General features: G+C 43.7%; 1 protein-coding gene across 3 annotated transcripts in view; it reads right to left on the minus strand.

Moving 5' to 3' along the window:
• Window positions 1-25562, minus strand: part of CHD6 (chromodomain helicase DNA binding protein 6) — a 2211516-nt gene that overhangs the window by 772787 nt on the left and 1413167 nt on the right. For all 3 annotated transcript variants that reach the window (XM_044090190.1, XM_044090189.1, XM_044090188.1), the window contains one exon: window positions 24605-24671. In XM_044090190.1, coding sequence (XP_043946125.1) covers window positions 24605-24671 — 67 coding nt within the window. The remainder of the gene's footprint in view (window positions 1-24604; window positions 24672-25562) is intronic.

Genomic DNA, 25562 nt, shown 5'->3' on the forward strand with positions numbered 1-25562 from the left:
TAAGAGACTATCATCTCTCTTTACCACTCCCTTAGCAGACCCACAGCAGAATTTAATTCCCCCATCAGCATGTACCTGTCCAGGCAGATAAAACAATGTAAAAGACACCAAAATTTCCTCACAAAAAAGGGGCCTGAGTTCTATGGCTATGCACTATGCTTAGTGCATTAAAGATCTGTCCCCTTTTTCCATCTTGTACAGACTGCTACAAGGTTACTTGACCCCAGTAACACTTACACAAGAGACTCCAATAAAAACAAAACCATATGGCATGACAAGATACTTAACCCAAAGAATACCTATCCTCTGGAACAAATTTCACCTCATAATGAATAAAGTAGCTCCCTAACTCTCTTTCAGCACAAACTTAATGACTGAAAGAGAACTATAAATATGCCACAGGCCTGCCTCCACAACCCCTTATAGACATGGGCAACATGAAGCAAGAATTAGATTTGGATAGGCTTCTAATGATCTATCAGATCAAATGCTTAGAAATACCCTATGCACTTATTGCCAAGGTTCCTGCAACCTCAACAGTTTACTGCTAAAATCAAACAGAAAAAAAAACAGTACTGGGTGGAACTGCTTGCTCTCCATGGTTTCAAGTCATATACTTTGACAGAAAGGACAGAGAAACCAGCAACACCTAAAAGTGATGAATTAACAACAGCAAAAAAATTTACATACCATTTCAATGTTAGACTGCCCGTGCGTGCATATATACATACACCCACAAACACAACTTAGGCTGGTATTGTCCAGAAATGGAACCATTGGAATGGCTGCTGAAGGTGCTTTTAAATCTGCAACAACCAGTCTCTTGCCAGTTCAAGTCTCTCCTCTTTGCTTCACAGTAAGCTGCTCCCTTATGCTCCTCAAGATCTAAATATCATTTTCACTACTATTGCATTGCAAAGCCAACCTGAATTTGGTGGGATTCCCTGATTTCTTCAGAGGACAGGTAAGTTCATTTCGCTCTAAATTTTATTGTTAGCTGTTTTTTCCAGTCATAAATACTTTTTGAGCTGTTTTTCTAACCGTTCCTGTCTTAAAACCCCTCCCATCACCAGTCAAAAAAACATATCTATAATCTATATCTACATGATTTACTATTAAAATTTGGAACTGCACTTATGTGAAACTGGGATTGCTGAATGTGTGTTTTTCAGTTTCCATAATGCCAATCCAGAAATGTTCGAATCCTCATTAGCGAATGGTTGTGTGCATTCACTAATATGGGATCGAAGTTCTGATAACAGATCGCATTACAGTAGGAATCAGGAAGTTTACCCTTTTCCTCACTGTAGTGTGATCTTGGAACTGGAATACATAATATGCAGGGGATGTGGGGTTCTGCACATGAGGGTTGCAGGGGGACTCCCCCCGGCAAAAACCTTACTGGTAACAGGGAATTTCGACATTGTAATTTCCGGTGTTCGAATGTCGATTCCATGGTTACCATTTCTGACATTTTGGTAATTTTGTATTACCAAATTCGGATAACAACTTCAATCAAAAAGTGGACATTTTTTTGATTTTCTACATTTTGATGGTAAACCTATTAAAAAAATTTTATATATATATATATATATATATATATATATATATATATATATATATATATATATACACACACACACACACACACACACACACACACACACACACACACACACACACACACACACACACACACAGATAAATTGACACCTTTGTATTTTTTTCTTGTAGATTACCTAGAAATGTAATAGGTTTTTGAAAAGCATGCTGCTTAATAATGGTATGCCTTTATCAAGACAGTATTATTGGCTATGTCTGTTATGTACAATTGAGAACAAAGCCTCTGTTTTTTAAGAAGTGCACTAAATCTGGGCACAAGATCCACACAAGCTATACACCGGATGTCTTGGGATCAGGTATCTTGATGATGACTGTAGCATCCATAAGAATTTTAGCTCTAGGACTCTCCTGGACAGGAGAAACAATCTTGTACTAAAAAGTTTACTTAAGTGATAGCTTTAAAGAAAAAGGAAGGAAGGAGATAAAGCATTGGAGGATCATCTTTCAAAGGCTTGAAAAGAAAGAGAAGCAGAAGACTGAATGGTCTTCAGCCTTCCATTCTTTTTTTTTTTTGAGCTTTGCACTCTTGAGAAATTATACCCAGCTAAGGTTTCTAGGATGTCCGCTGCTCTGTCATTCCACCTACAACTTTCATTGATCTCCACTCTTTCTAACCCTGCCACCAAGACAGGATTCCTCAAAGCCACCCAACTCTGCTCCAAGGAGGGGAGCAGGAAGTTCCTCCTTGGAGCAGGAGTTATCGCCTTCCTTATCATATAAGACCAATGTCCACTGCTTCCTTGTGCTCCTCAAGGTCCCTTTAAAGCCCTACCCAGCTCAACTGGAACAAGATGATGTCAGCTTTTGTGAAGGCACAGCTCCAGTATGGCGATCTCTCTGTTTCCCTGGTGTCTTGAGCCACACAAAAAGAAGCCTCACCTATCATTTTTGCTCCTTCCCTGGGCTTGGTTTCAGCTCCAGGAGTTTTAAAACAGACAAGAAATCTAATGCTGTCTTCTTGACACACTACATTCCTTTTTTCTTCTGTGTTGGTAGCTGGATCAACCCCGAAAGTGTTGGTGCCAACCCACACTAGACCCAAAAGGGTTGGGCTCATGAAGCTTACAGGAGTCAACTCCAACACTGACCCTTCTGGGCTTCTTAACTGTATCAACGTTCTCGGCATTCGATCCCTTAATCCCAATGCCTATCTTTGTGACATCAGCACTGAAGTTATCAGGACGGACAGTCTATACTCCTATCTTCTTTTGCACTTTCCTTCTTCTGACCTTGTATATAGCTATGTACTATTCCTTGGATTACATTTATTTTTCTTATCCATTGTATCCATAAGTTTGTTTTGTTCTTTATATTGTTAACTTGTCTCTATTTGTAAGCATTTGTATGTTTTGTTCGGGGCTTTTCCCCTTGGGTCTCCACTGAAAATGGGTAATTTCTTACCCAGTTGGACTAACCCGGTTACCAAATGTGAAACAAATAAATAAAGACGTCACTCCTTTCTTGACTTCAATGTATGGCCATTCAGCACAGATGCTGTTGGCCCTGGGTATATCAGCATCAAGGGGACAAGCCCAAGTCCCTAGATGAGAACAAGTATTCACTTAGTTGGTTCCACCTTCACACACCACATATGCTGAATCCTTTGGACTTCCATTAGTTTTGTCCATGCATTCAGGGGATCTTATAGGCTATCCAAGGTCCCCGGGCCTGGGACTCCTTCGCCCTGAAGAAAAATCAGACAAGTCCTCAATGAGACCAAAAGGAACAGGACATGCAAAAGGAAGCACTTAACAGGCTGCCGATTTTTATGAGGGAGAAGCTTAACTAACCCCTCTCTGGAGAAAGTACAGTTGTGTACACTTACCATAAATGTATATGTTCGAGTGTATTCACTGTTGCAGTCATCACACTTGCGTGATCTGCCTGCAGGTGGCCTGAATACCACAGACGTAGTATTTCTGCGTCGGATGCTGTCGCTTCTTCCATGACGTCAGACTGCCAGGGGTATAAAAAAGTACAGTTGTGTACACTTACCATAAATGTAGATATTTCAGTGTATTCACTGTTGCAGTCATTACATTTGGGTTATCTGCTTGCCGTAGCCCTCAGTCGGCCTGATTAAAAAAGTCTTGGGTCCTGCGTCGGTTGCTGTCCCTTCTTCCATGACGTCGGGTATAAAACATGCAGCCGACACCATTACATAAGTTTTTCTTGCACCAAATGTCAGGTGCCCCCCTAATGGGAAGCAATTAAATCTATAAATACAAGGATATACCTCCAGCAAAAAAGCAAATACACCAAAAAGCTTTTTGAACATAGTAAATGAGAGTAGAGGTATAGCCAAAAGAAGAAAATGGGCTGGAGGGAGTGTAACCAGGACTGCAACAGTGAATACACTCGAACATCTACATTTATGGTAAGTGTACACAACTGTACTATGTTCTTCGTGTTTCACTGTTGCAGTCATGACATTTGGCTAGATTCCCATAGCTAAGGTTGGGAGGAGGAATTTAAATAGAATTGGGACCAGCTGTAAGGCCCTGCAAGACTGCAGTGGCAAAACCAGCTCTGGATTTAGAGAAAATTGGCAAATGATAATGCTTGGTGAAAGTATGTACAGAACTCCAGGTAGCAGGTTCTAGGTTGTTCCTAGTAGGGACGCCCCTGAGAAAGGCTGTAGAGGTAGATGCAGCCCTGGTTGAATGGGGTCTGATGCCCTGTGGGATATGTTTTCCATGGTGCTTACAGCAGAAATGAATGCAGTGACCTATCCATTTTGAAATGATTTGTTTTGAAATAGCTTTCCCCTCTGTCCCTGCAGCAAATGCCACCAGCAGTTGTTCAGATTTCCTTTGAGGTTTAGTCCTGTCCAAGTAGAATCTAAGTTGTCAGTGCACATCTAAAGAGTGCAGTATCCGTTCCACTTTGTTCTGTGGGTTAGAAAAGAAGGTAGGCAAATGAATGGACTGATTAAGAGCTACACTGGATACCACCTTGGGCATGAAGGAGGGATTGGTTCTGAGGGACACCCTGTCCGCATGAAAGATGATGAAAGGTTCCACCATCACAAGGGCCTGTAATTCAGATACCCTTCTTGCAGAAGTGATTGCTAGAAGGAAAGCTGTTTTCCAGGAAATAAATTTTAAATCTGCAGTAGCAGCTGGCTCGAAAGGAGGAAGAGTGAGTTTCTCCAAGACAAAGTTAAGATCCCAGGCTGGAGCTGGAGCTCTTCTGGCTGGCCTTAAATTTTTGGCTCCTCTGTGGAACTGCTTGAGCAGTGGGTGAGAGAAGAGGGGAGGCTCCGTGCTATAATGAGCTGAAATGGCTGAGCCATGAATTTTGGAGGAAAAGGACAGGCCCTTATGAAGCATCTCAGTCAAGTATTGTACTATCTGAGGTAAATTGGGCACTGCTGCGTTCATTCCTTGAGATTGGTACCAGCCACAAAATCTTTTCCATTTTGCAGCATAAGATTTTCTAGTACGGCCTCCTTGCCTCTAAAATGATATCCATCACAGATTTACTGAGGGATGGTCAAGGAGAGATTAGGTAATTAGCCAGGCTGCTAGGTTCAGGGTTTGCAACGGAGGGTGCAGAATCTGGTTCTCCTGCTGAGACAACAGGGAAGGAGTCTGAGACAGGTGCCATGGAGCCAAGCGTGACACACTGCGCAAGAGTGGGTACCAGTGTTGGGGAGGCCAGTCTGGTGCAATTAAAATTGCCCTTGGCTTGTCAAAGTCTGATCTTTAGTAGTACCTTGGGGAGCAGAGGCAGAGGAGGAAAGGCATAAACTGATAGGTTTTTCCAGCTGAAGGATAGGGCATCCACTTTCCAAGCTAGCATGTGGGGAATCCTAGTGCAAAATTTGTCCAGTTCATTGGCTCTGGGGGGGGGCAAACAGGTCTATATCTGGGCTCTTCCATTTGCTTGTCAACATGTTGAAAATCCTTGGTTCCAGTTTCCACTTGTGTGGGTCCATGAGGTTTCTCCTTAGTCCGTCTGCCAATATATTTAGTTTTCCTGGCATGAACTGAGCTTGTTGATTCACTTGGTAGCTCAAGGCTGTGTTCCACAATGCCATGGCTAGTCTGCAGAGGGGGTAAAAATATGTACCCCCCCTTGTTTATGTACCACATGACAGTGGTGTTGTCAGTCTTTACCATTAGTTGTCCTGGAAGAATGTGGTTCTTGAAGGCTGTCACAGCAATATGTACAGCTAACATTTACTTTTGGTTTATGTGTAGGTGCATTTGATTTCGGTTCCATTTGCCCTGAATGCACTTCTCTGCCAGGTGAGCCCCTCATGCATAATCTGATGCGTCTGTTAAGATTTGGGCGGCAGGTGGTAATGTGAATGGTAGTCCCCTGTTTTGGTGGCAGGCCTCTGCCCACCAAAGGAACTCTTGGCGTAGGCAAGGTATGACAGGAATCCTTGCTTCTAGATCCTGTGAATGTTGACATCATAGGCTTTTGAGATAACATTGTAGTTTCCTCATATGCAGCCTTGCATATGGAATTAGAAGAATGCAGGAGGCCACGAACTGCAAGGCTTGCAGTATTTGCCTTGCAGATAGCTGGGTTTTTGTGGCCATTTGTTTGAAGTAGGTTGTCAAATGAATCCATTTCTCTGGCGTGAGGAAAGCCATCTGGGAAGCTGTATTCAAGCTTGCGCCCAGGAATATAATTTGTTGACAGAGTACCAGGTGTAATTTCTTTTCGTTCATGGTGAACCCCAGACAAGTCAGTACCCTATGAACAAAGGCCAGATGATTCAAAAGAATGTCCCGGCTTTCTGTCTGAATTAGACAATTGTCCAGGTATGGGTATAGTTGAATTTTTCTTTGCCTGCAAAATGCAATGACTGGAGCTAGGCACTTTGTGAATACCCTGGGTGCAGTAGATAAGCCAAAGGGCAGTGCAGAGAACTGATAGTGCATGTAGCCTGCTTTGAAGTGAAGGTATCTTCTGCAAGACTCCCTGATAGGGATGTGCAGGTATGCTTTTTTTTTTTTTTTCCAAGTCTAGTGTTGCCTACCATGCATCTTTTCCTAGCATAGGAAGCAGCTGGTGAAGAGTCAGCAGTTTGAATTTTGGAATCACCAGAAAGGTGTTTAGAGTAGAAAGGTCCAGGAAAGGACGCCATGTATTGCCTTTTCTGGGTACCAGGAAAAGTCTCGAATAGAAACCTTGTCCCTTTTCCTCTTCTGGTACCAACTGAATAGCTCCCATGTTTAAGAGACAGAGAGTACTTGACTTTGGGCCTCTGCCCACTGATTTGGGGGTAGATCTGACCACCCGCTTTGTGTTGGTAATGTGTGGAAGTGAAATCTGTATCCTTGGGACACTATAATTAAAACCCATTTGTCCTGGGTAACGAGTTCCCAGTTTTCGGCCAGCAGACCAATCTTTCCACCTAAAGGAGCATTCAGTTGGGAAGTGCTTGGAAGTTTTAAAAGCAAGTCAACGAGACAGTTTTCCATAGGGGGGAGTCTTGCTACTCCCAGATTTGGTTGCGGAAACCCCCCACTGCTTAGTCATGTGTGTCCCTTGGGACCTAAACCTGGGGTTTCCGCTGTGTCTGAGTTTGGCTTGAGAAGACCTGGAAGGGGCTAGAAAGGACCAATTTTTAGAGGGCCAGTGCCTACTAAATCTAGGAGGCTGAACTTGTAAGAAATCTTTAACAGTTTGCATAGATTTAGCTTTATCTTGCATCTTTTTAAGAACTTCCTCAGCCTTGTTACCAAACAGGCTGTCCTGATTAAAGGGAGCATCCAACAATTTGGCTTTAACATGATCAGGCAAAGACTGCTCCTTAAGCCAATCATGCCTTCTGAGCACAAACCCAGTAACAGCAGCCCTGCAAGAGGCCCCTAATGAATCAAATCCACATTGTAAAGTATGTTTTCCAACCTGTTCAGCAGAATGCATTAAATCCTGTAATTCTTTATTTTCAGCACAGTCAGGAATCAACATCATTTTCTGTTTAAGCAATCCAACAACATGCTGTTGATACTTTAACATATGAAACTGGCAGTTTAAAGCCCTAATGGCCACGGCTGCAGAAGTGTAAACTTTCTTACCCCATCTATCCAGCGCCCTGGAGTCTCTATCAGAGGGGGTAGGATTTTTAGCAGTAGAAGCCTTAATGACCTTGGGGTCCCTGTGAAATAATCTCTGGATCCGCAATAGGATTTTTAAAAAGGAACTTGTGTGAATCAGGAACCCTATTAATATCTGTCAGGTTTTCTGGGAGCAAGAGGCAAAGAATCAGGGGCCAAACTAGATTCTGAAAAGGCATCATCAACAATGTCTAGTACAGGAGGTATAGCTAAAGGCCTATGCTGAGGCAGGGGTAAGAAATCCCAAAGCCTCTTTTTTGAATCAGAAAAATCCTGGCTTTCCTAGTGGAAAAGCTCCCTTAGAGTATGTAAAGTCTCACCAAAAGAAAAACCCTCTGGAGGGGAAGCAGAGGGAATAGAGTCCACTGCATCAGAATCCTCATAAGAAGATAAGGGCAAATCCAGATCATCAGAAAAATCAGAATCCTGGTCAGAAAATTCATAAACAACTTCAGTCCTAGGTCTCTTAGAAGGGGGAGGTTGGCTTACCCTGATTAGAGTTATAAGATCTTCAGCCATTCTTATCATTTGATTTTTAGGCATAGAGGCCTGAGCATGCGGCCTTGGCGTCAGTTTCTTAGGCAAGGTTCAAGATTTTGGTCTAAATGAAGAAGGAGGCATTGGTTTAATATGCAAGTTCGTAGGCCTGAATACACCCTCAGAAGCCAGTGCCTGCACAGCGGCTTCGGACCCATCCAAGGTAGAGACATCCGCAGGTTCCACAGTTTAAGCATCTTGCGGCATACCGGACTCCGAATGGGTCTCAGTAGAGGCCTGCGAGTCAGACGTAGTGGGTATCAGGGGCTGTGAAAGTGCTTCACTGAGTACCGGCGAACTGACGACTGGCTTAGGAGAAGCGTCGTCGGCAGCTTTGGACCTCGGCGGCCTGTCTCTGTCTTTATCTTTGCGTTTTTTTTGGAATCCCGGTAGTCAGATGGCTAACCGACATTTCTGGTTAATTAAACAGAGAACCGAAATATTTAGAGGTGAAAATACACTGACGACGAATAGTGCGTTGATTAAATAAAGCACAAAACCGACAGCAAGGTACATCGTGGTCCGGGCCTAGGCAAGGAATACAGTACGAATTAAAATCTTTGTGAGGTATTTGCTTTCCACAAGTAATGCAATTATTAACTTTTACTGACATCGGTAAGGAGCAAGAAAAAGTTTCCCCAACGGGGTACTTGGCTTTAGTTGAAGACTTTGGTTCTGAAACTCGAAAATGAAAACTTCAGGAGTCGGCTGACCGGCACTTGCGAACTGCTTCTGCTTTGGGTACCGCACGGCAAGAAAGACTGATGTAATGGCATTGGCTGCATGTTTTATACCTCTGACGTCATGGAAGAAGGGTTAGCAACCGACGCAGGACCCAAGACTTTGTTAATCAGGCCGACTGAGGGCTACTGCAAGCAGATAACCCAAATGTAATGACTGCAACCATGAAACACGAAGAACATCAGGCAGCTGATGCCATTACATCAGTTTTTCTTGCCCCAAATGTCAGGATCCCCCAAATAGGGAGCCAGTATATGATGGGGAAAACACCACCAGTAAAAATTATATACCTTTATGAGTAGGAATAGTCATACAGAGGAGAGATAGAGACAGAGAAAACCAGGGGGCTGGAAGGAGGGAAATCAGGACTGCAACAGTGAAAACACTCGAACATCTACATTTATGGTAAGTGTACACAACTGTACTATGGTTCTTCGTGTTTCACTGTTGTAGTCATCACACTTGGGTTGATTCCCAAAGCTGAGGAAAGGTGGAGGCAGTCAAGAAGAGTTAGGGCTGGCTAGCAGGTCTTGCAAGACTGCTGTAGCAAATCCCGCCCTGGATTTAGAAAAGATAGGCAGCTTGTAATGCTTGGTGAAGGTACGTACAGAACTCCAGGTAGCAGCTTCCAGTATGTCCCTGGTAGGGACTCCCCTGAGAAATGCTGTAGAGGTAGATGTAGCCCTATTGGAATGTGTTCTGACCCCCTGAACGGTTGGTTTTCCATGGTGCTTTGTAGCAGAAATGGATGCAGTGTGTTATCCATTTGGAAATGGTTTGTTTAGAAATGGCCTTGGCCTCTGCCCCTGTTGCAAAGCTGACTAGCAGCTGGTCAGATTTTCTGAAAGGTTTAGTCCTATCAAGGTAGAACCTGAGCTGTCTGTGCACGTCCAAAGAGTGCAGGATCCTTTCCCATTTATTTTGAGGATTAGGGAAGAAGGTTGGCAAATGGATGGATTGGTTGAGAGCTACAATGGACATCACTTTAGTCATAAAGGAAGGGTTAGTCCTGGGGGAAACCCTGTCAGCATGGAAAATAATGAAGGGTTCAACAGCCATCAGTGCTTGTAACTCAGACACACTTCTAGCTGAAGTGATGGCTAGAAGCAAGGCTGTTTTCCAAGAGAGGAATTTTAACTCTGCTGAAGCAGCAGGTTCAAAAGGGGGAAGCGTGAGCTTTTCCAGTACAAAGTTAAAGTCCCAAGCAGGGGTAAGTGCTCTCCTTGGTGGCCTTAAGTTGTTTGCCCCTCTCAGGAACTGTTGGATGAGAGGGTGAGATAATAGAGGTGGCTCAGTATTGTAATGAGCCAAAATGACAGAAGCATGGATCTTAACGGAAGAGAAGGATAGGCCTCTGTGTAGTAGTTCTGCTAGGTAATCCAGGATTAGAGGTAAGGAGGATAGTGCTGTGTCCTTTCCTTTAGACTGAATCCAAGAACAATACCTTTTCCACTTTTCAGCATAGGATTTCCTAGTACTGGGTCTTCTGGCTTCAAGGATGACGTCCAGCACCTGTTTGCTTGGGGTTGCTGGTGGAGTATTTAAGGAATAAGCCAGGCTGCAAAATTTAGGGTTTGCAATTGTGGATGCAAAATCTGTCCGTCCTGCTGAGAAAGCAGGGTTGGGATCTGGTGTAGGTACCAGGGTGGCACCGTTGTCAGGCTGCTCAGAAGTGGGTACCAGTGCTGGCATGGCCAGTCAGAATTGTCAATGGCCTGTCTTGTTTTATCTTGAGTAATACTCTTGAGACAAGGGGCAGAGGGGAAGGCATAGATTGAGAGGTTTTCCCATTGAAAGGATAGGGCATCCACCTTCCAGGCCCTGCTGTGAGGGTTCCTGGTGCAGAATTTGATTAACTGGTGGTTGTCGGGGGAGACAAAGAGATCCACCTCTGGTATCCCCCATTTCTGGATCAGAAGGTTGAAGGTGCTGGGCTCCAATTTCCACTCATGTGGGTCTACAAGATTTCTGCTTAAGTCGTCTGCCAGTAAATTTTGTTTGCCTGGCAGGAATTGAGCTTGTAGATGAACTTTGTTGTCCAAGGCCGTGTTCCACAGGGCCATGGCTAACCTGCAGGGTGGGTAAGAATTGGTTCCCCCGCTGCTTGTTGATGTACCACATAACTGTGGTGTTGTCTGTTTTTATCAGCAGTTGTCCTGGAAAGAGTAGGTATTTGAAAGCTGTCAGGGCATTCTGTACAGCTAGCATCTCTTTTTGGTTGATGAGCAGGAGAATTTGCATTGAGCTCCAGAGGCCTTGAATACATTTGCTAGCCATGAGAGCCCCCATGCATAGTCTGATGCATCTGTGGTCAGGGTCTGGGCGGAGTGAGATTGAGTAAAATGCAGTCCCTTGTTGTGGTTGCATGCTTCAGCCCACCAAAGGAACTCTGTCCTTAGACAAGGTATGATGGGAATGACTGTTTCCAGGTCCTGAGAATGTTGGCACCAAAGACTTTTTAAGTACCACTGAAATTTCCTCATATGCAGTCTTGCATATGGAATTAGCAGGATACATGAGGCCATGAACCCTAGGGCTTGCAGTATTTTTCTTGCAGATAGCTGGGTTCTGGTGGCCATTTGTTTGAAGTAGTCTGTCAGATAGACCTGCTTTCCTGAAGTGAGGAATGTCATCTGGGAAGTTGTGTCCAAGCTTGCTACCAGGAATACAATCTTTTGACTGGGTACCAGTTGTGATTTCTTTTCGTTGATGGTGTACACCAATGAAGTCATAAGGCGTTTTACAAATGCCAGGTGCTGAAGCAGCAATTCCTGACTGTCTGCCTGAATCAGGCAGTCGTCCAAGTATGGGTAAATTTGGATATTTCTCTGCCTGCAGTATGCAATGGCTAGAGCCAGGCATTTTGTGAATACCCTGGGTGCAGTAGATAAGCCAAAGGGAAATGCAGAGAACTGATAATGCATAGAGACCCTGCCTTGAAATGTAGATATTTCCTGCATGACTCCCTTATGAGGATGTGCAGATAGGCTTTTTTTAAGTCTAGGGTGACTAACCAGGCATCCTTGGCTAACATAGGGAGAAGCTGTTGCAGGGTAAGCGTCTTGAATTTTGGTACCACCAGGAAGGTGTTGAGAACTGAAAGATCCGGGATTGGGCACCAAGAATCCTCTTTCCTGGGTACCAGGAATAGTCTGGAGTAGAATCCTTGACCCCTCTGTTCTACTGGAACAGGCTGAATAGCTCTGATATTGAGCAGGGAAAGTACTTGGTTTTGAGCCTCTGCCCACTGGTTTGGAGGAAGGTCTGGAAACCCGTTTGGGGTTGGCAGTGAATGGAAATAAAATTTGTACCCCTGGGATACAACGTTGAGGACCCATTGGTCCTGAGTGATGGACATCCAGTTTTTTGCATGAAGTGCAAGTTTTCTTCCTAGGGGCACAAACAATTGGGCAGGGCTGGGAAGTAGAGTTGAGAAGTCAGTGTGAGCTTTTTCCATAAGGAGGTGGCTTACCACTCCCTGCTTTAGGGGTGGGGGAACTCCATAGCTTAGATCTCTGCATACCCTGAGGCTGTAGTCTGGGTGGTCTGTTTCCCCCTGGGTCTTGTTTGGAAGGTCTGAAGGGGGCTGGAAAAGACCAGTGTTTTGAAGGGCAATGCCTACTGAATCTAGGTGGTTGTACTTGTAGGAATAATTCAACAGTTTGCATAGATTTAGCCTTTTCCTCCATCTTTTTAAGAACTTCTTCTGCTTTGGTGACAAACAAACGGTCCTTATTTAAAGGTGCGTCTAGTAATTTAGATTTGACATGATCTGGCAAGGGCTGCTCCTTCAACCAAGCATGTCTTCTCAGTACAGAGCCAGTGACTGCAGCCCTGCAAGATGCTTCTAGGGCATCAAAGCCACACTGCAAAGTATGCTTACTAAATTGGTTTGCAGAGTGCATAAGCTCCTGCAATTCTTTATTTTCTGCACAATCTGGAAAGGTTACCACTTTTTGTTTATTAAGTTCCATAATATGTTGCTGGTATTTCAGCATGTGAAACTGGCAATTCAATGCCTTGACAGCAAGAGTTGCAGAGGTATATACCTTCTTACCCCACCTGTCCAAAGCTCTGGAATCCCTGTCTGAAGGGGTAGGATTTTTTGCTATAGTAGCCTTAATACCTTTAGGTCCCTGGGAAATGATCTCTGGGTCAGCAGTACAATTGTTTAAAAGAAACTTGTGAGTATCAGGTACTCCGTAGTACCTGTCTGGTTTCCTAGGGGCTGGAGGTAAAGTGTCTGGAGTAAGACTGGATTCCATGAAAACATCATCCACAACATCCAGGACAGGGGGTACATCTAAAGTCCTGTGTTGAGGCAACTCTAAAAATTCTCTGAGACTCTTTATGGACTGAGGATAGTCTTGGCATTCCTAATGGAAATGCTCTCAAAGTATGCAAGATTTCACCAAAAGAAAAATCCTCTGGAGGGGAGGCAGAGGGAATGGATTCCTCTGCATCTGAATCCTCATAGGCGGATAAGGGCATGTCTTCATAATCAGAAAGGTTAGAGTCATCAGACTCCTGGTCTGTAGAACCTGAAGGGGACTGGATTATTTGTCTCTTAGCAGGGAAGGCTGGCTTCCCCTAATCAGTGTAATAAGGTCTTCAGCCATTCTAAGCATTTGTTTTTGTGGCATGGGTGCCTGAGCATGTGCTTTGGTCATTGGTTTTCTAGGCGTAGTGCATACTCTGGTCCTAAGAAACTCGTTAGTTTTGGTTACAAAATGAAGTCAGTGGTTTGATTCGAAGATCGGTAGGACGAAAAACTCCATCAGAAGCCGGTGCCTGCACAGTGACTCCGGACCCATGTAAGGTAGAGACATCCACTGGTTCCACAGTCGAAGAAGCATCAAGCGGCGTACCGGACTCCAAATGGGTCTCAGCAGAGGCCTGCGAATTCAGAGAAGTGGGCATCAGGAGCTGTAAAGGCGCCTCACTGAGTACCGGTGGACTGATGACTAGCTTAACGGAAGTGTCATCGGCAGTTTTGGACCTATGCGGTCTCTGTCTTTATCCTTAGGTTTTTTCAGAAGATCGGTAGTCGGATGGCTTACCAAAGCCATTTCAGAATATGGCGATCGAGAGCGGAAGAATTTAGCGACAAAGAAAGCCTGACAATGAATGGTTCGGGCGTTGAAACAAGGCACAAAACCGACAGCAAGGGACGTCGTGGTCTGGGCCTAAACAGGTGACACAGTAAGAAAGAAAATCTCTGTGAGGTATTTGCTTTCCACAGGCAAGACAATTGTTAACTTTTTCTGACACCGACTAGAGCAAAAAAAAACGTATCCCCAATGGGGTACTTAGCTTTAGAAGACTTCAGGATTATTCAACTCGAAAACAAAAAATTCAGGTAGCGGACGACTGGCACTTTCGAACTGCTTCTGCTTCGGGCTCAACCTCAGCAAGAAAGACAGATGTAATGGCGTCAGCTGCCTGTTTTTATACCCCTGACAACCTGACGTCATGGAAGAAGCAACAGCATCTGATGCAGAAATACTACGTCTCTGGTATTCGAGCCGACTGAGGGCTACCTTCAGGCAGATAACCCAAGTGTGATGACTGCAACAGTGAAACACGAAGAACATCATCACCTTAGGTGAGATTTTGAAAATGATACAGAAAATTTCTTGGCCAGTCAACTCCACCTCTCCTGAAAAGCAGATCCTAGAGGAGGTATAAAGACTCCCACCCCTGCAGCCTTGGTTATACCCCCACCTCTCAAGTTAACAGACATAGTCTGTTCTAGAGCCTGACATTACTGAACCTACCCCTGCAAAACAGGCAGAGTGCTCCAGACCCCAAGGACTGTCCACACTGGAGTAAATGATCTCTTGTACATTCTACACTAGAATCAGCAGTCATGAAGAAAGAGACCCCAGCTGAGACTCAAGCCGTTCATTCATTCATTCTCCCAATAGTCTTGCATGATGCACAGGCTGGGGAAGCAGATAAATGTATCAAGAACATTTACCATCAGGACACTAAATTATTTGGTACAGATGACTAGATTTAAGAGAGACCTAATGAAAAAACTATGGAGACTATGAAGTAATTTCCACTAGGGATTTACACGAGTAGTTGGAGACTCAAATGGCCATCATCAACTCAATCACTTCACTGTCCATGAGATTATTACACAACACAGCAAATGGGAGAAGTGAGGTTGGCAGGCTCAGGTATCTCAATGTGGTGTCAAGCCTGGTTTTGCCTAATCAGATTTGTGAACACTTTTAAGGCAGCATCTTCAATGGCCCATTTCACAAATCATTCTTGTTTGGGCAGAAGATGAACATAATCTGGAACAATGTCAGCAAAAGGGCAAATGCTCACAGCTGTCGTGGACAGATTCACAAACCTACAAAGATGCTTTTACAGAAATCAAAAAGATGTAAAGAACCTTTGCTTTCACAAATCCCAACAACTGCCAGAAACAGCAGTAAATACTATGGGGGCCCTGTAGCAATGGAGTTCCTAAAATGACGTCCGACAGAGAGGCAGAGGTTACTGCTGCCCAACTTTCCTACTCTGGAGGCAGTCAGAGGATGTCTGTTCCTGCACCCTCTTGCATGGCTGGCCATCATGTAAGACAACTGGCTCAGGGAAATCATATCCAGTGTCTACTCAATTCTATTTTCAACAATGTCCAAACATCCAACTTCCCATCCACCTACCAGTTCTACCCTATTAGGACAGAGAAGCAGAAGAGGAGGGGAAAATTCATCTTCAAAAGAGAGCCATCTGAGAGGTCCCACTAGACCAGAGTGGGTCCCCTTTTTTTACTCCAAATTCTTCTTGGTTTTTCAAAAGACTCATGACTTCAAACCTGTCTAAACCATTACTTGAAGGAGGAGTCATTCTAGGCGGTCATAGTGCAAACTATGTTTACAAACAGGACAGCAGAGGTGCTTGACGGATCTCCAGTACGCATACCCACAAATCAAGACAGAGACGCCAGCCATGAAATTCCTACACTTCCAGTATGGCAGCCAGGTATGGCCAATTCAAAGCCTTATTGCTTCATATCACCACTGCCCACTGTGTTTTCACCAAACTCATGGCTCCAGTTGCTCACATCTTCTGGGAATAAAAAAATGCCTTTCCAAGATGACTGTCTCTTTGCTCTTCTTACAACAGAAAAACGTGTTTTGGCAAAACAGTACTTCGGTTATGTCTATCCTTGGGGATTTCAGTAAGCCTGCCAAAATTCCAACTGAATTATTCTAAGTTCCTAACATTCATAGGTTGCCAGTTGGACACAATGAAGCAATTAGCTATGCTAGCATTGAAAGGAATATCTGCAGTTATTCAAACGGTAACAGGATCCAGCCACAGATGCCACAATGATTCTGGTTGCTAGGCCTCATGCCAGCATCCATTTAAACAAGTCCTTCTGCCAGGTTACAAGAGTACTACAACGGATACTCAAAGTCAACAGAACCCATGACAAAAACAATAAAAAAATATCCACAGCTTGCAAACAACATGTGTCCTAGTGGATAAAAAACCCTTTGTACAGCTATCTCCGATAGCCAATGAAACCATGGACATGTCTTTACTGAAGTTGGGGGGATAACTTAAGACAGTCCAATGTACAAGAACAACAAACAAGACCAAGCTGAATATAAATGTATTAAATAGGGTGGTCCTTCTAGCACTGCAGACCTTCCAAGATCTTCGCCAACATGAAGTGTCCAACCAATGGACAACATGGCAGTGGTTGGTACATCAAAAAAACACGGAGGAGCTTGATCCTTTGCCCTTTATCGAGAAGCTATGCAGCTGTGGGAATGGGCCATACCTTTACCTCATTTTCTCATAGCAACACATATCTCAGGGAAATGCACTGTAATAGCATACAGTTTGAGCAGGACTCCTCATGAATGGTCTCTAAGTGATTCAGTAGTTAAAAAAAAACACTTCTGTAAGTGGTGAATTACTTGTTGCGATCTTTTCACTATACCTTCCAATGCCAAATGCAACAGTTTCTTTCTCATTGTCCCTCTTCAGGGCTTTCCCCCATGAGACACATTCACTTATGTTTGGCCTTCAGGTCTCCTTTAAGCTTCCTCCATACCCTTCATATCCAGATTCCTTCAGAAAGCCAGGACATGCAAGACCAAGGTTGTTCTGACAGCCTGTTTCTAACTGCACCATATCTCCTTTCCCCTTTTATGGCCTCATCTCAGAAGAAGACCCATTCCTCTCCCACAGTATTCTCAGCTGCTGCTTCACCCATCTGGACAGCCTCATCTAGTCATTCAGTCCCTCTGATTAATCACATGGTTTCTCCAATTCCAGTAAAGACCAGGGACCCATGGCTCCTAGTAAATACAAGGGATCTAATTACAGCCTCTAAAACATGCTCAGCAATAAAAATTTACAGAGGAAAATGGAAACAATTCTCCATACAGGCAGACCATTACAACACTGATCCTTTTCAGGCTTCTGTCTTTCAGGTTTTCTTTCACAATGGAGCTAGTTATTTTTCTACTGGAGTACATTTGGCAGCAATCTTCTCCTTCCAGGTAGGATAAAATTACTCTACTTCAGCCTCACATAAACTGCATAAGGTTATTCCAAAAAGGAATATTCACTCAACACCTACACACCCCCTCCTCCTCATGGAATTTTAGCTTTGTTTTAGAAGTTTTACCTTTGCCTCCTTTTGTGTTTGCCACTACCATTGATCAGAATTCTTTTTATGGAAAACCCTCTTCCATGTTGACATCATGTCAGCTGGAAGGCTTTCAGAAATGCATTTACTTTCTTACAAAATATCCATGTATATTTTTTTCACAAAAACTGGGCATCTCTGAGGACTAAACCTTCATTTATAGCCAAAGTTATTACACAGGCAAACGTGAATTAATCTTGTCACTTACACTGGCATTTTCCTCAATTTTTTGAAAAAATGTGAATATAGGCTCCACTACTTGGATGCAAACAGACGACTTGGGTTCTACCTCAACAGGACCAAAGACCTCAGGAAAGATGACTAGTTAATCACTTTCTCCGTCAAGAAGAAAAAAGTAAAAAAAAAGTTAACAAAACTCTCACTATCAAAATGGATGTCAGACTACACTGTCTTCTGTTATTCTTCCAGCAAAAGGGTCTTACTCACCAGACAGTACAGTTGTGTACACTTACCATAAATGTAGATGCTCGGGTGTATTCACTGTTGCAGTCATTACATTTGGGTTATCTGCCTGCACGTAGCCCTCAGCTAGCCTGAATATCAAAGTCTTGGATTCCTGCATCGGATGCTGTCTCTTCATCCATGACGTCAGGTCGTCAGGGGTAAAAAACATGCAGCCGACGCCATTACATCAGTTTTTCTTGCCCCAGATGTCAGATGCCCCCATAATGGAAAGCAATTATATGTTAGATTACACCTCCAACAAAAAGCAAATACACCAGAAAGCTGAAATACACTAAAGAAGAAGAAAAGTACAGCCAAGAGAAGTCAGTGGGCTGAAGGGAGGGTAACCAGGACTGCAACAGTGAATACACTCTTAACATCTACATTTATGGTAAGTGTACACAACTGTACTATGTTCTTTGTGTTTCACTGTTGCAGTCATTACATTTGGGTTGATTCCCAAAGCTAGGGAAGGGAGGAGGAAGTTAGAGAGCATTAGGACCAGCTATTAAGCTCTGCAAAACTGCAGTGGCAAAACCAGCTCTGGATTTAGAAAAAATAGGCATGTGGTAATGCTTGGTGAAGGTATGTACAGAGCTCCCGGTAACAGCTTCTACTATGTCCCTGGTAGGGACACCTCTGAGAAAGGTTGTAGAGGTAGATGCAGCCCTGGTGGAATGTGATCTTATCCCCTGTGGGGTAGGCTTTCCATGGTGCTTATAGCAAAAATGAATGCAATGGGCTATCCACTTAGATATGGCCTTCCCCTCTGCCCCTGCAGCAAATCCAACTAGCAGCTGTTCAGATTTCCTGAGAGGCTTAGTCCTGTCGTCTGTGCACGTCCAAAGAGTGCAGTATTCGTTCTCCTTTGTTTTGTGGATTTGGGAAAAAAGTAGGCAAATGAATGGGCTGATTAAGGGCCACACTAGACATCACCTTGGGCATAAAGGAAGGATTGGTCCGGAGGGACAACTTGTCTGCATGGAAGATGATGAAGGGCTCCACTGCCATGAGGGCCTGTAATTCAGACACTCTTTTTGCTAAAGTGATGGTTAGAAGGAAGGCTGTTTTCCAAGAAAGGAATTTCAACTCTGCAGTTACAGCTGGGTCAAAAGAAGGTAGAGTGAGCTTTCCTATACAAAGTTAAGGTCTCAGGCTGGAGTAGGGGCTCTCCTGGGAGGTCTTAAATTTTTGGCCCCTCTGAGGAATTGCTTCAGCAGGGGGTGAGAGAAGAGGGGTGGTTCAGTATTATAATGTGCTGAAATGGCAGAGGCATGAATTTTAATTGACGAGAAGGAAAGGCCCTTGTGGAGCATCTCTGTTAAGTACTGAAGAATATGCGGTAAGCTGGGCACCTTTGTGCCCATCCCCTGAGTCTGGCTCCAGGAACACTATCTTTTCCACTTTTCAGCAAAGGATTTTCTAGTACTAGGCCTTCTTGACTCCAGAATGACATCTATCACCTGCTTACTGAGAGATGCTATTGGAGAGCTCAAGGAATTAGCCAGGCTGCAAGGTTCAGGGTTTGAAGCTGAGGGTGCAGAATCTGGCCCTCCTGCTGGGACAGCAGGGAAGGGGTCTGAGGCAGGTGCCATACTTCCAGCAGTGACATTCTGCGCAAGAGGGGGTACCAGTGCTGGAGTGGCCAGTCTGGTGCAATCAGTATTGTCCTTGGTTTGTCCTGTCTGATCTTTGCAGAACCTTCAAGAGGAGAGGCAGAGGGGGAAAGGCATAAACTGAGATGCTTTCCCAGGAGAAGGACAGTACATCCACTTTCCAAGCTTGACTGTGGGAAGTCCTTGTGCAGAATTTGTCCAATTGGTAGCTCTAAGGGGAGGCAAACAGGTATATCTCTGGATTCCCCCATTTCTTTCTCAAAAGGTTGAATATCTTTGGTTCCAGTATCCACTCGTGTGGGTCCATGAGATTTCGGCTTAGGTCGTCTGCCAGTGTCTTTAGCTTGCCTGGCTGGAATTCAGCTTGTAGGTGAACATGGTAGCTCAAGGCTGTGTTCCACAGAGGCATGGCTAGTCTGCAGAGAGGGTATGAGTGGGCTCCCCCCTGCTTGTTTATGTACCACATAACAGTGGTGTTGTCTTTACCAATAATTGTCTTGGGAGAATGTGGTCCTTGAAGGCTGTCAGGGAATTCAGTACAGCTAACATTTTCTTTTTGCCTGATATGCAGGTGCATCTGACTCGGGTTCCATTTACTCTGAATGCACTGCCCTACCAAGTGAGCCCCCCATGCATAGTCTGATGCGTCTGTTGTTAGGGTTTGGGCAGCAGGGGGTAGAGTGAATGGGAGCCCCTTGTTGTGGTAGCAGGCCTCTGCCCACCAAAGGAACTCTGTCTTTATACAAGGAATGACAGGAATCACTGATTCCAGGTCCTGAGAATGTTGACACCATAGGCATTTTAGATACCACTGCAGTTTCCTCATATGCAGTCTTGCATATGGAATTAGTAGGATACAAGAGATCATGAACCCCAGGGCTTGCAGGATTTTCCTTGCAGATAGCTGGGTCTTTGTGGCCAGTAGTTTGAAGTAGGCTGTCAAATAAACTTGTTTCTCTGGTGTGAGGTAAGCCATCTGGAAAGTTGTGTTCAAGCTTGCTCCCAGGAATACAATTTGTTGGCAGGGTACTAGATGAGATTTCTTTTAGTTTATGGTGTACCCCAGTGAGGTTAGAAGTTTCTTTACAAATGCCAGATATTTGTTTTAGTAGTATACCCTGGCTTTCTGCCTGAATTAGACAATCGTCTAGGTATGGATATATTTGAATATTTCTTTGCCTGCAAAATGCAATAACTGGAGCTAGACACTTTGTGAATACCCTGAGCACAGTAGATAAGCCAAAGGGAAGTGCAGAGAACTGATAATACATGGAGCCTGCTCTGAAGCGTAGGTATGTCCTGCAAGATTCCCTTATTGGAATGTGTAGGTAAGCTTCCTTTAAGTCTAAGGTTGTCAACCAGGCATCTTTGCCTAGCATAGGTAGCAGCTGTTGAAGTGTTAGCATTTTGAATTTTGGGATTACCAAAAAGGTGTTTAGAATAAAGGGGTCCAGGACAGGATGCCAGGAGCTGTATTTTCTGGGTACCAGGAAAAGTCTTGAGTAAAAACGTTCTCCCCTTTCTTCTGCTGGGACAGGTTGAACAGCCCTGATACTTAGAAGAGAGAGAACCTGCTGCTGAGCCTCTGCCCACTGATTTGGGGGTAGGGTCTGGCCAACCATTTGGGGTTGGTAAGGTGTGGATGTGGAATCTGTATCCTTGGAAAACTATATTTAAAACCCATTTGTCGTGGGTAATGAGTTCCCAGTTTTTTGTATGCAGTGCGATCCTTCCCCCTAAGGGAGCAGGCAGTTGAGCAGGGCTTGGAAGGTTTAAAGTTAAGTCATTGTGACATTGTTCCATCGGGGGATGTCTTACTACTTCCAGCTTTGGAAGTGGGAGCCCCCCACTGTTTAGGCCTGTGAGTACCTTGAGACTGTAGCCTAGGTGGTCTGCTGTTCCTGGGTTTGGACTGAGAAGGCCTGGGAGAGACAGGAAAGGACCAATTCTTAGAAGGCCAATGCCTACTAAATTTGGAGGCTGTACTTGCAAGAAATCTTTAACTGTTTGCATAGATTAAGCTTTTTCCTCCATCTTTTTAAGGACTTCTGCTTTGTTGCCAAACAGGCGGTCTTGATTTAAATGAGCATCCAGTAACTTAGCTTTAACATGATCTGGCAAATTTTGCTCCTTAAGCCAAGCATGCCTTCTAAGTACAGATCCAGTGACAGCAGCCCTGCAAGATGCTTCTAAAGAGTCAAAGCCACATTGCAAAGTATGTTTACCAACTTGTTCAGCAGAATGCATTAAATCCTGTAATTCTTTATTTTCAGCACAGGAATCAACATCATTTTCTGTTTAAGTAGTCCCATAATATGCTGCTGATACTTCAACATATGAAACTGGCAGTTTAAGGTCCTAATGGACAAAGTAGCAGCAGAAGTGTATACCTACCCCATCTGTCCAAGGCCCTGGAATCTCTATCAGAGGGGGTAGGGTTTTTGGCAGTAGTAGACTTAATGCCTTTATGTCCTTGGGAAATGGTCTCTGGGTCTGCAGTAGGATTCTTGAAGAGGAACTTGTGAGAGTCAGGTACTCTGTAATACTTGTCAGGTTTCCTGGGAGCTGAAGGTAAAGTGTCTGGAGCCAGGCTAGATTCCAAGAAGGCATCATCTACAATGTTCAGGACAAAAGGGATAGCTAAAGGCATGTGTTGAGGAAGAAGTAAGAATTCCCTAAGCCTCTTTTTGGAGTCGGAGTAATCCTGGCTTTCCCAGCGGAAATGTTCCCTAAGTGTGTGCAAGGTTTCACCAAAAGACAAATCTTCTGGAGGGGAGGCAGAGGGAATGGAATCCTCTGCATCAGAATCCTCATAGGTAGATACGGGCAACTCCTGGTAATCAGAAGAAACAGAAATTATTTCAGAATCCTGATCAGAAGAATCAGAAGGAAAATCAGTTCTAGGTATCTTAGAGGGTGAAGGCTGGCTTTCCCTAATTAAAGTAATAAGGTCTTCAGCCATTCTTATCATTTGTTTTTTAGGCATATGGGCCTGACCATGCAGTTTGGACGTTGGTTTTCTAGGCGTGGGCCGAGTTTTAGGCCTTAAAGAAGAAGATGGCTTTGGTTTGAAATGCAAGTCAGTAGGCCTGAATACACCCTCAAAAGCTGGTGCTGCACAGTGGCTCCAGACACATCCAAGGTAGAGACATCCGCAGGTTCCATTGTCGAAGAAGCATCTTGCATCATACCAAACTCCAAATGGGTCTCAGTAGAGACCTGCGGGTATCAGGGGCTGCGAAAGCACCTCACTGTGTACCGGCTAACTGGCAACTAGCTTAACAGAAGCATCATCGGCAGCTATGGACCTATGCAGTCTGTCTCTGTCTTTATCTTTACGTTTTTTCGGAATGTTGGTAGTCAGATGGCTTACCAAAGCCATTTCTGGATAGTTAAACTGAGTACCAAAATAATTTGCTGCAAAAATAAACCGGCGATGAATAGTCCGGGGGTTGAATACGGCACAAACCCGACAGCGAGGGACGTCGTGTTCTGGGCCTAAGAAAGGAATGCAGTACGAATGAAAATCTTTATGAGGTATTTGCTTTCCACAGGTAATACAATTGTTAACTTTTACTGACATCGGTTAAGAGCAGGAAAAAGGATTCCTAACAGGGTACTTAGCTTTTTTGAAGACTTTGTCTCTGAAACTCGAAAACGAAAATTTCAGGAGTCGGCCGACCGGCACTTGCGAACTGCTTCTGCTTCGGGTACCTTGTGGCAAGAAAGACTGATGTAATGGGGTCGGCTGCATGTTTTATACCCCTGACGACATGGAAGAAGAAACAGCATCCGACGCAGGAATCCAAGACTTTGATATTCAGGCTGGCAGAGGGCTACCTGCAGGCAGATAACCCAAATGTAATGACTGCAACAGTGAAACACGAAGAACATCTAGGGTGCACTCTCTTAAAGCCTAGACCAGTTCTACAGCATTCCTTATAAACTTACCACCATTGCTGCCACACAGGCTACCTGGCATACTTCTGCAAAACTTTACAGTCTAGACACTATATCTAGGTCCACAGTCTCCTTTCTGGGGTCTCTATTCTCCAAAATATTTTTGTCTTGGTACCTTCCAAGATCTGCTGTGGACTCTGTCCAAGGGTTTTCAGTGTCCAGACAATACAAACCTAAATATGTCAAGTTTTATCTTTACCACAACAATAGATTTAGTAACTATGGACACTGTAAACATCCTGTGCACACACAGCCCCTGAAAAACTGAAACTTTTGAAGGGGCCTTGAGGAGCACCAGAGGCTGATGATTGGCTGGCATTTGCAAACTGCAAGGATAAAATGTATTCCTACCCTTTTCTGATAGGCTTACTTCTCTGTAATATCACTCAATCTGGAGAAACAGTACGGAGCAACTCACTATGAGGTAAAGGGGTATGTCTCGAACTGGCAAGAAATAGGTTGTTGCCGAGTGAAAAGAGCATTAAGTGACCAGTCTGTGTTTTTCCAGTGTCTGGAGCAATATCTTTTATGTTTTTGCTTCCACTACACTGCCCTTCATTCTTACTGGCTCAGTACCATAGCACCTGTCTGTGCCGGGTCTACCAGAAGCTGACCTCCATCCTCCAGACCTTCAATCCAGTCCATGTGTTGGGGCTGGTCAAAGAATGAGGTACCTGGGGGCAGTGTCTTGAGCAATATCAACTAAATCTAGAATTCTGGTTAAGTACATAACATACACTTAATGTTGTTCAACATACTCAGAGACTAAATCCAGAGCATTTAAACTACAACTTGCCCCTTTACAGCTATTATGAAAGATACTAACATTTATCGAACAAAATGCAATGCAAACAGATAAAATGATGCCACATATCAAAAGATGCAACTGACATACTAACCTCAGTATTTTCTTCCAAGCATGCTTCATTGCTATACTCAGCACCATCTTCCCTTCCTGCACTACTCCTAGGAAAAAAAAAATCCCAACAATGGTTAAGAAATATGCTCCACCATACACAATATAATATTACATTTTGATAACAGGTTTACTCTTCCTCACCATGCTTACTTTTCACACTATTTACTTTCTACAAGTGCAAATATATTTTTCAAATTCTTTTCTAAATGTTTTCTACCTTCCTTGCCAAGTCATTTGTTTTAATGTTTATTGTTTAACTCATTCACCTCAATGTCAGCAGCATAAAAATTAAATGGCTAAATTCAAATTAAACTTTAAAATGAACACAGAGCTACAAGTAAATTACAACTGTGCAAAATTGTAAGGACTTCTTTTAGTCAGCTCAGTTTGAGCTGTTTTGGGCTTATGGAAGGTACCCTTAAGCTTTAGAAGCTGGACAGCTTTTATATACCATACAGGATATAAACTACATAGTTTAGGCTACTGCATCAATGATCATTTGCACAGGCTGGAAAAACAGAAGCTTTAATCAACTATTCACATGAGCTGATAAAATTGCACAAATCCAAGACTGAAATGATGAAAAAGCTGACTCAAAATGAGGCTTTTCCAAAAGAGCTGTTTCACAGAAAAATAAAATAAGAGTTAAAAGACAGAATAGACAGAGAAAACCTGAGATATTCTGCTGTACCACAGACAATGGAAAGAACAGACTATTAATTTTAAGAATATAGAAATAACAACTGGACTGCTGTTCTACATCAGGATTTGTTTATTGAAAAGGGCACCATGTGTGTATGTTCCAAACCCGGACCAGAGAAAACAGCCAAGAGCTACATTAGTAAAGATGCAATCTTATCAGCAGATAAAGTTGTTGTTGACAAAACTGTAGCCGAAAGGAAAAGAACTACAAGATTAGTTACAAGAGAATGTTTGTG

This window comes from Protopterus annectens, chromosome 12.part0, assembly GCF_019279795.1.
Source record: "Protopterus annectens isolate FY-2018-M chromosome 12.part0, PAN1.0, whole genome shotgun sequence".
Classification (NCBI taxonomy): Eukaryota; Metazoa; Chordata; order Ceratodontiformes; family Protopteridae; genus Protopterus; species Protopterus annectens.